The sequence below is a fragment of the Cucurbita pepo genome, chromosome 1 (genome assembly GCF_057944985.1).
Source record: "Cucurbita pepo subsp. pepo isolate OVF chromosome 1, ASM5794498v1, whole genome shotgun sequence".
Lineage (NCBI taxonomy): Eukaryota > Viridiplantae > Streptophyta > Magnoliopsida > Cucurbitales > Cucurbitaceae > Cucurbita > Cucurbita pepo.
Genome location: NC_141798.1, coordinates 3,952,438 through 3,965,085, shown reverse-complemented (window position 1 = coordinate 3,965,085; position 12,648 = coordinate 3,952,438). Strand labels below are relative to the sequence as shown.

Genomic DNA, 12,648 nt, shown 5'->3' with positions numbered 1-12,648 from the left:
ATGAAATAATCAATTAAGTCAAAAGAGGTTGACAATAGGGAGTGAGTGAAACTTTTTAAAAGGAGAAAAAAAAAATTGAAAGAGAGGCACCAAATGTGTGTCATATGCTTAATGTTGTTGGGAGTAGTGAACGTATTTGAGTTTTGTTTCTTTTGTAATTGGAGAAAGAAAACAAAAGCATTAGGGGAATTGGGATTTTGGGTTTGAATAATGGAAGAAGCACGTGGATTGTAGTAGAAACTGGAAGGGGGGAGTTATTAGGAGGGCATGTGAAGGGATTACCCCACAACAACACCACACCATAACCACAATGGTTTTACAAGAAAAACAAAACAAAACATAACATAACAAACAAGAATGGAAGGGGCCATTTGGGTTTTGTGGTGACAACTAGTATGATGCTCACGTTACTCTATCCCCCCCTCTTTCAACCACCATTTTCAACCCTTTTTATCGTCTTTTTCAAGGGCAATTGAACAGCCCCAATGCCCTTCTCTTCTGGTTATGCCCAACAACGTCAACTAAAGACTGTTTAGGGGAACAAGCACTATAATCAGTGGGCGGAAGGACGAGTAGAACAAGGCGTAGAGCAAACCTTAGCTTTAGGAACAAGCTAGTCTGGTGTAAAAAGAATGCCAGAAGGCCAACGCGTGAAGTATAATGACATAAACATCACTTAATTAATTAATTTAAGATTAATTGGTTAAAAAAGTCAACAACTTTAATCTTTTTACTCTACCTCCTTATGTTTCCACAAAATCTTCCTAATTATGACTCGAACACAAGATAAAATACTAAACATTGGTGAGGAAGAGGTCAAAAGAGGATAGAAGATATAAACCGATCCTTTGGCTCAACCCAACAATAATATTAGGACTCAAGATAATTTTGCTAAATTTAAAATAATATATTTTTAATTTAGCAAAATATCATAAGATATCTCAATTTGAATCTATTCAAAATTTTAATATATTTTTTTATTAATTTTATGTATCTAATGTAATAAATTTAATTTAAATGCTTTGACCATATTTGAAGTTAATAAATTTTACATTTACAAGGATATTAATATATAATAATTAAATAAAGTAGGAGAACCTTATTTAATTTTGTTGTAATGCGATTTACTAATAATTAATTTGATTTAGGTATTTGAATTAAAAATGAAATCGATGAAGGCGAGATTAAAGGAGAATTTTGGATTTGCAAAAGAGAAAATATAGTGAGTGGGTCCCACATGTTTATTTGGATTTTATGAAGAAAGTGGCAGAAATAAAAAATAAATAAAAGGAAGATTTCTACCAATTATAGTTATATTATGTGAATGGGAAGATTGATTTAAAGATTTATTATTTAAAAATAAAGCAAGATTAAAGGGGAATTAGAAACTAAGATTATAAAATATATTTTTTAAAAAAATATTAATTCTCGTACCAACCAAGAAGACTACAGTCGCAAGAAGACGAGGAAGACGAGGAAGACGAGGAAGAAGACGATAGCCATAGCCATCCAGAACAGTCACTACCACCCAAAGCGACTACCAGCAAGGAACTCCGACAGGTTTCTGTGTGTTCTTTTCTATTTTCTGAAACTGAAGTGTTTCTTCTTTTCCTCTCCTCATAATCCTCTTTCTCCTTTTTTAGGGTTTTCTCACTCTCTTTTCATGCTATACGATGAAATCCTCCTCCTCCTCCACCGTCTTCAGGCCGCCGGATTCTTCCCTCACATGTAATCGACCTTCCTATTTACAGTACCTGCCGCGTTCTCCGAACGGAGCTTCCAGGCCAGGTTTTCCTGTGAAATTTCATAATTGTTCTGGACAACGAACTTCCCCTAACCGCGCAAATTTTGTTATTGATCTCGTTTTGGATCATCGTGGCGTTGCGAAGTGCTCTGTTGAGGTTTTAATGGCTAAATGCAATTCCAAGCCGGATAATTTTATTGTCCCTCAGGGTGGTCCTGTTGTTGCGTTTTTGTTTTTCAAGCAATGGGTTAGTGCGCTTGAGGCTATGGTGAGGTTTTGGGAATTGCGCCTCGATGGGCTTCATGATTTCACTCCGATTCTTAAACCTAGGATCAATTTGCCCTCTGATGCTGACGAACTCCATGACCGACTTCGGAACCTCTTTGCTGGAAGAATACAGCGTCTTATGGATGGCGAAAAGGTCCGAGATTGGCAAAAGAAACGCGATCTTGTTAAGGTTCAGATTGATCGAATTTCTCATAGCCTACGGAAGCCCCTTGGTATTGCCACTCAGTTTGAACTCAGAGAAAAGAGAAAGGGGCTTATTGTCGAGAAGGATTCAATTATGAGGAACACGGAAGAGTTTAAGTCTGCTATGCGTTATATTCTGGATTATGTGGAAGGAAAGAAACTGGAACTATCAGATATCGAAGACGTGGGAGTTTTTAAATTTGACGAAACAATTAGCTGGAACCGGATTCATAGCTTGATTTTGAGAGAATGCCGCAGGCTTGAGGATAGTTTGCCCATGTATTCTTGCCGCCGCGAAATCCTTCGGCAAATTTACAGTCAACAGGTCCCCTTTACTTCTCAACTCTTGATTTTAATTTCACCCTGAAATTTATCCATTCTATTTGTTTGATTGTCGTTAGTTTTTTTGGAGCTAGAGAGCTATAGTTTATCAAGCCTGTTTACGATTGCATATGCATATGCAACCGTTGTTTCAAGAAAAAACCACCGTTGGGTTTGTGATTAATACTTGGGTTCCAATTGAAACTTTAAATAGTATGTTATGCGAAAATACACTTAAAATAATTAGATACTTGCTTTGATCTCAATCATAGGCCACGTGCATTGATCTTAGTTTCTCTATGGACTTGGAGTAATGAAATTTTTTTATTATCCTTTCATTCATAATTAGTGTAGTTCTCCAGTAACTTGTTAATCTAAGTTAATCCATACACCACTGTCCATCATTTATTTGTGTATGATTATTCTTATGTAGGTAATGGTATTGATTGGAGAAACTGGTTCAGGAAAGAGCACACAGTTGGTTCAATTTCTTGCTGATTCAGGACTTTCTTCTTCTAAGTCAATTGTATGTACACAGCCTCGCAAGATATCTGCTATCTCCCTTGCCCATAGGGTGAGAGAAGAAAGCCGTGGGTGTTATGATGATGATTGTATAAGTTGTTATCCATCATTTTCATCTGCTCAACAGTTCAAATCTAAGATAATATACACGACAGACCACTGTTTACTGCAGCACTACATGAATGATAAGAAACTTTCTGGTGTTTCCTGCATTATAATTGACGAGGCTCATGAAAGAAGCTTGAATACTGATCTCCTTTTTGCATTACTGAAAAGTTTACTCATGGTGAGAGTTGATTTGCATCTTATTATTATGTCTGCAACAGCCAATGCAGATCAGCTATCAAAGTACTTCTTTGGTTGTGGAATCTTTCATGTACCGGGGAGGAACTTTCCTGTTGATATTAGATATGTTCCTTCTTTGGATGAAGGCTCTTCTGGTCCTTGCATTGTTGCTTCATATGTTACGGATGTTGTCAGAATGGCATCAGAGATTCACTGGAAAGAAAAGGGAGGGACTATTCTTGCCTTTTTGACTTCTCAGATGGAAGTGGAATGGGCATGCGAAAATTTTCATGCTCCCGGTACAGTTCCCTTGGCATTTCATGGGAAGCAATCCTTTGATGAGCAATTTCGAGTTTTCCAGGACCACCCTGGAAAAAGAAAGGTAATTTTTGCCACAAATCTTGCAGAGACATCATTGACAATTCCTGGGGTGAAGTATGTTATAGATCCTGGTTGGGTGAAAGATAGCAAATTTGAACCTAGAAATGGTATGAATATCCTTAAGGTATGCAGAACCAGTCAGAGTTCAGCTAATCAGCGAGCTGGTCGTGCTGGTAGAACAGAACCTGGAAGATGTTATAGACTGTACTCCCAGTCTGACTTTGAGTTAATGTCTCCTAACCATGAACCTGAGATTCGAAAAGTTCATCTTGGTGTTGCAATATTGAGAATTCTTGCCTTGGGTGTAAAGAATGTAGATGATTTTGACTTTGTAGATGCTCCCAGTGCGGAAGCTGTTGACATGGCCATCAGGAATCTCGTTCAGTTGGGAGCTATTACACTGAATGGTAATGTTTATGAACTAACAAATGAAGGTCGTAATTTAGTAAAGTTGGGCATTGAGCCACGCCTTGGCAAGTTGATTCTTAGTTGCTTCAATTGTCGTGTACGTAGAGAGGGTGTTGTACTTGCTGTTTTAATGACAAATGCTAGTAGTATATTTTGCCGAGTTGGTAAGGTTGAAGATAAATTAAAATCTGATTGCCAGAAGGTTCAATTTTGCCACCCTGATGGTGACCTTTTCACTCTGCTCTCAGTTTATAAACAATATGAAGCCTTGCCTAGGGAGAGGAAAAACCAATGGTGTTGGGAGAACAGCATTAATGCCAAAACTATGAGAAGATGCCAAGATGCCATCTTGGAATTGGAACGTTGTCTCAAACAAGAACTTAACATTATCATCCCAAGTTACTGGCTTTGGAGTTCGCTGAAGCCTACAGATCATGACAGAAATCTTAAAAAGTGTATACTTGCTTCTCTTTCTGAAAATGTGGCCATGTTCACTGGTTATGATCGACTGGGTTACGAAGTGGCAATGACTGGACGACATGTTCAACTACATCCATCATGTTCTTTGCTAATATTTAGTGAGAAGCCCAAATGGGTGGTGTTTGGTGAAATTTTGTCAATAAGTAATGAATATTTGGTATGCGTAACTGCCATTGATGTAGATGCTTTGTCTACCATTTCCCCTCCCCCTTTGTTTGACATTTCTCTTATGGAGAAACATAGGCTGGAGGTACGAACTCTTAGTGGCTTTGGCAAAACTCTGCTTAAAAGGGTTTGTGGAAAAAGCAACAGTAATCTTATTTCTCTTACATCACATGTTCGTAAAGTTTTCAGTGATGACTGCATAGGCATTGAAGTAAATATAAATCAGAATGAGATTCTGTTGTTCTCAAGATCGGAGAACATGGATGCGGTGTATCATTTTGTAAATGATATTTTGGAGTATGAAAGGAAATATTTATGGAATGAATGCATGGAGAAATGCTTGTATCATGGAAATGGCGGCTCACCTCCTGTTGCTTTGTTGGGTTCTGGTGCTAAAATAAGACATCTGGAGCTTGAGAAGAGATATTTGACTGTTGATGTATTTCGTTCGAATGTGGATTCCATTGATGATAAGGAACTTTTTATGTCTCTTGAGAAATCTGTATCTGGTACTATTTGTAATATTCAAAAAGTTCCATGTTCTGGACAGGATGACGATGATAAAGAAAGAGGACATAGAATAACATTTCTTACTCCTGATGCAGCTGAAAAAGCTTTGAAGCTCGATGGTGGTTTCTTTTGTGGATCCTTGGTGAAGATAATTCCTATGCGGATCACTGCTGGATGTGATAATAAACTTTTCTCTTTTCCTCCTGTCAAAGCTAAAGTCTTCTGGCCTCGTAGGTTGAGCAAAGGATTTGCAGTTGTTAAATGTAACAGTTATGATGTCAGTTTCCTTGTTAATGATTTCTCTAACCTACTGATTGGAGAAAGGTTCTTACGTTGTGAACCTAGCATAAAGTACAATGACTGTGTTACCTTAAGTGGAATCGACAAAGAGCTTTCTGAAGCTGATATTTTTAATATTCTGAGGTCTGCAACAGACAGGGAAATTTTGGATCTTTTTCTGGTTCGGGAAAATCCTGTTAATAATCCTCCAGTCAATGCTTGTGAAGAAGCTCTTCTGAAAGAAATCTCTGCTTTTATGCCTAAATCCCACCCTCATGTCAAATGTTGCTACGTTCAAGTTTTTCAACCTCAACCCAAGGATTTTTACATGAGAGCTGCAATAAATTTTGATGGAAGATTGCACTTGGAGGCAGCAAAAGCTTTGGAATATTTGGAAGGAAAATCACTGCCAGTATGTTTTCCATGGCAGAAAATTAAGTGCCAGCAGCTATTTCATAGCACTTTATCATGCACCATCCCCATATTTCGAGTGATCAAATGTCAACTGAATTCCCTACTTGAAAGCTTGAAGAAGATAGATGGTATTTTCTCTATTGGATCCTCGTTTTTTTCACCGTTAGATTATGTGTGCTAACTGTTTTTTTCTCAATGTATATACACGTTATCTTTATCTCTGAACAACTTTGGAACTGTTGAATGTCTGTAGTTACTACATGAGTTCTTTAACATTTCATACTCATAAAAGTTGGCATGCACTTTTGTTGGTTATGCTATATTGGGCTACATTGGGCAAAGATGAAGTTTATTTGTTGCAGATTTGCGTTTTAGCATCACTACTGCCTTTATTTCTGCATTTATCATAAGCATGTGTCAGTGTCAACCCTACTGGAAGTTGGGGTAAACTTGAATGATTAAAGATGACATCTTGGCTTTTGTCAGATTCTAATGACCTTGAATCTTCATGTTAACCAGGTGCGGAATGCACTCTTTCTCAAAACATCAATGGTTCCTACCGAGTGAAGCTTTCTGCCAATGCCACGAAAACAGTAGCCGAGCTGAGACGACCAGTGGAAGCACTTCTGAGAGGGAAGATTATAGATCATGCTAGCGTGACTCCTACAGTTCTTCAGCATCTGACCTCTAGAGATGGCTTTGATCTAATAAATTTACTACAGCGGGAAAATGAAGTCTACATTCTCTTTGACAGGCAGAGACTTAGTCTACGAATTTTTGGTGCTTCTGAGAACGTAGCTGCAGCTGAGCGAAAGTTGATTCAATCCCTACAGACACTTCATGACCGCAAGCAACTTGAGATTCACCTTCGAGGCAAATCTCGGCCTCCCAACCTCCTGAAGACAGTGGTTGAGAAGTTCGGCCCTGATCTCAATGGCCTTAAACAGAAGTTTCCAGAAGCTGGATTTACATTAAATACCCGGCATCATATTTTATCTGTCCATGGTAGTAAAGATTTGAAGCAGGAAGTTGAAACAATTATTTATGAGCTTGAAAAGACGAGTGGTGGTTTAGCCGAGAGGCCTGATGATGCAGATGCGTGTTCAATTTGCTTATGCGACATTGAAGACGACAGGTTTGAACTTGAAGCCTGTGGACACCATTTTTGCCGGCAATGCCTTGTGGAACAGTTTGAATCTGCCATCAAAAACCATGGAAGCTTCCCAGTTTGTTGTGCCAAACAAACATGTCAGTCTCCCATATTACTTACAGATATGAGATATCTGTTGTCGAACGAGAAGCTGGAGGAACTGTTTCGAGCTTCATTGGGAGCTTTTGTTGCTGGTGACAGTGCCTATAGATTTTGCCCATCACCCGACTGCCCCTCAGTTTACCGAGTGGCCAGTCCCGATACATGTGGGGAACCATTCATGTGTGGAGCATGCTTCTCAGAAACTTGTACTAGATGCCATTTGGAGTATCATCCATTCTTATCGTGCGAACAGTACCGAGTGTTCAAGGAAGACCCAGATTCGTCACTGGACGAGTGGCGCAAAGGTAAAGAGAACGTCAAGAACTGCCCCGTCTGCGGGTACACGATTGAGAAAATAGAAGGGTGTAACCACATCGAATGCAAGTGTGGAAGGCATATTTGTTGGGTCTGTTTGGATTATTTTGGTAGCAGTGATGAATGTTATGGTCATTTGAGGAGCATTCATATGGCCTTCGTTTAAGCCTCATTACTGAATATATGTATAAATTAGTTATATATTAGGTAGGTTTGTTAGGCGTATATAATACACAGGGTTCCCTCTCCTCCCTCCCCCCATGCGAAGCCATATAGTTAGTGGTATGTATGTGTATAATTATAGAATATATATATATATATATATATATATATATATATATATTTAGGCAAAGCCATTTAACCCTTGTTTTTCATATGCAGCATATAATCTGTAAATTATCATTTTACTTTTCTAATGTACATTTTCTTTCTGTGTATTAATATTTCTAACTTACTGCGCTAATGGTTTGAATTGATCTTGATTTTAATTTTTAAATATCATATTTGAATCTCCACACCAATGTATGTGATTAGAAAAAGAAATTATAAAAGTTAATGAAAAGGGTAAAATGGTAAATATATTCAGGTGTTGACAACAAATGGGTCTTCATCAACATTACTACAAGTATAGCCCAAGAGAATGCCGACTCCCACAACACTCGAGCAAATTGCCAAAGCCCAAACCCATTTCACTCCTCCATTGCCATTGCCATTGCCATTGTCTTCTTCTTCTTCTTCTTCTTCTTCTTCTTCTTCTTTCCTCTTCTTCAACTTGGAAACTCTGAGCTCCATCAATTTCAGCGACTGTCGGTAACAGAAGATCAATCTCGCCTCATCTTCAAAAGCCCTACTTATACAATCCCTTTCCTCCATCAATTTCGCCGCCTTTCTCTCCGCCTCTCTCGCCCTCGTTTGCGACAGTCTCAGAGCCTTCAACAGCTCCAATTTCTCCTCCATCCCCCCTGTCTCCACTTCTTCCCGACCTCTACCTCTAGCCGCCATCGCCCCCTTGTCGGAGGCCGTGAATAACTTCTGCGGCGGCGGGAGATCGCAATTCCGAATTAGGTCAACGCCGGGCTTGTAGGGAAATTCGAGCAACATGTCGGTGGAATCTAGGGCTTCGGGATTAGACTTGAGGTTGTTGTAATTGTTCAGCCAGGCGGCGATGGTGGACTGCTTCATGATCGGAACTGTGAAGGAAAGGGATGGGATTTTAGAGAGGGAGATGAAAGAAGAAGTGAGAGGGAGAGATTGAATTGACAAAAAGTATTTAATGGGAAACAAATTCCTTGGATTGCTTCTCTCCATAAACTTGCGGTTTCTTTTTTGCTTCAAGACACCGATTCCTTTCAATTTTGGTTTTTTCTAAGCCCAAATAATAATCATCATCATAATAAAATACCCTTAAACCACATTTGTTACAAAATCAAAATTCTTTTCAACTTCAAATCTAATGCGACCTAATCGACACTAAATCGTTGGAAAGGATTATATATGAAATAAATAAAATTTTAAGAAAACTTTTATGGATGTCCCTACTAATATTGCAACTTATAAAATATCTATTATATTATCAATAAGGTTTAAAAACTGGAACGAGAAAAAGACAAATTAGTTAGAATTTGATTGCTTCAAGTTATTATTATTTCCATGGTTTAAAACTTTAAAATTTCTATTTATTTGAATTAAAAAAAAATTAGTTTATAAATAAATCCCCAATTAGATAGTGCTTAAATTGTCTGGAACGAAGCGGAAGGAGACCAACAACATACCCCAATCAAATGTGGAAAGGTGATAAATCAATCTATCAATCAATTTGGGACATGAACTAATGCAGATGGAGGAACTATAGTTGTCAAATTACCCGACTTTAGTAATATGATTTAAATTAAAAAATATATAAAATAGACAAATTTTTAGGTGATTTCATTTTCATTTTTTCTTCAACAAAAAAAAAAATTAAGATCTTTTTTTTTTCAAATTCAATTTTATGGTTGAGAGTAACTTTGGGGTAATAATAAAAATTAATTTAATAAACAAATGTGATTAATGGATTAAAAGTTTGTTTGTTTATTATAATATCTTCTTATATAATAGGCTAAGTTTATTTAATAAAATATCATTTTAAAGGTGGCTTAATTTCAAAGTTAGGATAATTTAATCTATCACTCTATTATTATAAAAATAAGAAAGTGGTTTAATAATTATTTAGATTTAATAAATGGTTAAATAAGAGTGATTAATGAGGTAGGTTATAATGAATAATAAATAAGATTTATTGTTAATTAAAAGGAAGGAAATGAAAGGCTGAATGAGTGGTTGATGTGATGAATAGAGAAGTCCATATCAACAACACATCACCATAATGGGCTTTAAAAAGGTAAGATTCGTAAATGGATGAAGCACGAGATTTCACAATCCAATCTTATCCAAATTTGAAGTTTTCTGAAGGCACCAACACGTACCCACAGGTGTACGTGAAAGCTTCATCTGCTTGCACCTAACCCATGCCCTCCTACGTATATGTTCAGCAGCTTGGCAAAGGGGGTCGGCTACTGCTGCACGGGTAGCAGCAACAACACAAGCTTTGAGCTCAGAAATAGGCGTTAATGGCGCATTGAGGTGTGTTATATAACTTACTTTGGTTGGTCTCTCTCCTTGCAGTTTGGCGAATCACGGGGCAGTGTTGGTGCAAGGAAGTGAAGTGCTCCATCACAACCCATCAAAATACTTTGCCACAAAGTCCTGACATGCTTCAATTCCTCTTCCCTACGCTGGACCTTTACATTCTTCTATTTTATTGGTAGTTACGTCATCATATAATATCATCATACAACATCATCACATTATCGAATAACGAAAGTGTGCACTTCCGCCCCCTTCTCTCATGCTGAGTCACACGTAGCGCCTCGGAAAGCACGGATGAGCCACATGCCGGGAAACTTGCACGTGTGGTTCTGGCCGGGGTGCTGTAGCGAAACTGATTGCAAAAGTGGGGAAATCGGCCACATTAAAATTACCTTCTAGGGAGGTCCGTTTGATATCCAAAAATTGCTCAGCAACAGTCAGACAAGTGGGAAATGCTGGGGTAAACCAGAAAAGTTTGGGTAGAGCCGGATCTAAATGTTAGCTAGGTATAAAGCATAAATGACACGTGCAAAGGTTACGCACGTATTGTTATACATAAGACAAGTCTTTCGACTGAATCGATAGTAAATCTATTTACTTGATTCGCCTAGACCGAAGCTACTACAACTCTAACGCTGCACTCTGAAATTTAATTCTACCCACCGTTATAAATTAGTATTCATGAATTGGCTCACCTAATTTGGTATAAAATAATTTAAACTTATTCTTGATAATTTAAACCAGCTAGACTCCAAAAATTTAAATAATTTAAACCGGCCCAATTTTATTATACCCAAATCAGATCAACTAAGATGTTGGCCCAGAGAAGTCCGTTCTCTAACTACCTTCAAATTCAAACGGTTCAAATGAAATAATTAAATGAAGTAAGAGACCTCTCTTTTATAGTTAACTCCTTACTATTATGTGACAAATTTTTTTTTTTTTTTTTTTTTGTTCTAGTTTTTGGATTATTATATTTTCGAACATTATCATAAAAAAAAATTAATTAATTAATTAAAGTGTTTAAAACTTTTGACACAAAGAGATGACAATTTAAAAAATAATATAATTAAAGATAAATGTGTTTTTTTTTTTTGTAATAAGTTTAAACGTATTATTGAAAGTTAAAAATTTAGAATTACATTTTTAGATAAATTATTAAATTTAAATATATTTTTATTAATTTAACTAAAATAAAATAAGGAGAAGCAAATTCAAAAGATGAGAAAACCAGGTAAAATCGAAATGATAGGTTATAAGTTAACGTATTAATTTACTCATAGCGTGGAAGGAGCCGTGAAAACGACAGTGTCGTCCAAGGACAAGAACCAAGAGCCCACCTCCATGAGATTATTCTCCATTGACTTGACATTTTAAAGGCAGACTCATTGTTTGGTCACGCATTTAGGCCCCTCCTCCCACGAATAACGACCTTCTCTCATTCACACTCTTAACCCAACTTTAATTAAATTTAAAAGTCAACTTTTCACACACGCCCAAAAGAATTCAATTTAAAGAAAGCTTGTGATTGGATATGTAGCGAAAATACGAAGACCAAGGTGCTTACGATGTTAGCGTTTTAACATTCAATAGTTTAGAGAGTGATACGTAAGTGTTTTGGACCTACTCTTCTATCTACTAACTTGTCATGGTTACAGAGCTGGATTGTAAATTATTCAAAGTTATTCATCGTTGTGTTAAGACTCTAGTTTTTTGAATGCTAGTTTGAACGTGGCCCACACAAGTTGGCTTAACGTCAACCCACTTGGGCTAAGCCTTATTAGCCTCAACCAACCCATGTGGATGGGTCTCTATAGCCTCACTCGATTCATATGCTTCAACTCATCTTTATCTTGGTTGACCTATGTAGTCGGTCTCACTTGGCCTTGGTTGATTCACTTGAGTTAACTCGGGTTAGGACTTGGTCTATCCACATAGGTTGGTCTATAGCCAAATATTGGAATATTGAACGTAAAATAAAAAAATACAAAATAAGACTAATTAATTAGATAGTCCATTTTCAACTAAAGAAATTTATCCATACATTATTTCCTTATCTTACTTTCTAAAAATTTCCACCAATTTTAAATAATTATTTTTTCCTAATTTGAAAATGACTTCCAAAGTTTTTTTTAAAAAAAAAAAAAAAAAAAAACAAAGTGATAAATGACAAATAAATAAATATATATATTTAATTATAAAAAAAAAGTCGTGGTAATTGGTCAACTAAAGTTGGGTCTTCAATAACAGTTTCTTGGAAAAACTATGGGAACTCTGTAGAGTTGAAATGGACAGTTTAGATTTTTAATATTCCTAAAATAAATTAAAAATAAAAATAAAAAATGTATTGAATTGAAATGTGGAAGAGACTGGAAAGTCGCTTTCATGATCATTGAAATTTCAGCTTTGGCACTGTGTCGTATCCTTTTGGCGGATGCAACAAATTTCACAATTCTTTACATCACTATTTAAT

General features: G+C 36.8%; 2 protein-coding genes across 2 annotated transcripts; one reads left to right on the top strand and one right to left on the bottom strand.

The window, feature by feature from the left end:
- The first annotated feature begins 1,407 nt into the window (after positions 1-1,407).
- On the top strand, positions 1,408-7,984 carry LOC111793583 (ATP-dependent RNA helicase DEAH12, chloroplastic). Its single transcript, XM_023675537.2, has 4 exons — positions 1,408-1,560; positions 1,644-2,540; positions 2,970-6,108; positions 6,500-7,984. Exons 2-4 carry the CDS (start codon positions 1,674-1,676, stop codon positions 7,711-7,713), a joined length of 5,220 nt encoding a protein of 1,739 aa, XP_023531305.1. The 5' UTR covers positions 1,408-1,560; positions 1,644-1,673; the 3' UTR covers positions 7,714-7,984.
- Positions 7,985-8,099: 115 nt separating this feature from the next.
- LOC111804522 (uncharacterized) lies at positions 8,100-8,876 on the bottom strand. The gene has a single exon (XM_087127394.1). It carries the CDS (start codon positions 8,853-8,855, stop codon positions 8,130-8,132), a length of 726 nt encoding a protein of 241 aa, XP_086983520.1. The 5' UTR covers positions 8,856-8,876; the 3' UTR covers positions 8,100-8,129.
- Between the last annotated feature and the right edge of the window lie 3,772 nt (positions 8,877-12,648).

What these genes read in the sequence shown, in the direction of transcription:
- LOC111793583 (XM_023675537.2), top strand. Translation starts at nt 1,674, where the DNA reads ATGAAATCCTCCTCCTCCTCCACCGTCTTCAGGCCGCCGGATTCTTCC. An exon ending in GGCAAATTTACAGTCAACAG is followed by an intron (nt 2,541 to 2,969) that starts GTCCCCTTTACT and finishes ATTCTTATGTAG; the next exon opens with GTAATGGTATTGATTGGAGA. An exon ending in AAGCTTGAAGAAGATAGATG is followed by an intron (nt 6,109 to 6,499) that starts GTATTTTCTCTA and finishes CATGTTAACCAG; the next exon opens with GTGCGGAATGCACTCTTTCT.
- LOC111804522 (XM_087127394.1), bottom strand. Translation starts at nt 8,855, where the DNA reads ATGGAGAGAAGCAATCCAAGGAATTTGTTTCCCATTAAATACTTTTTG.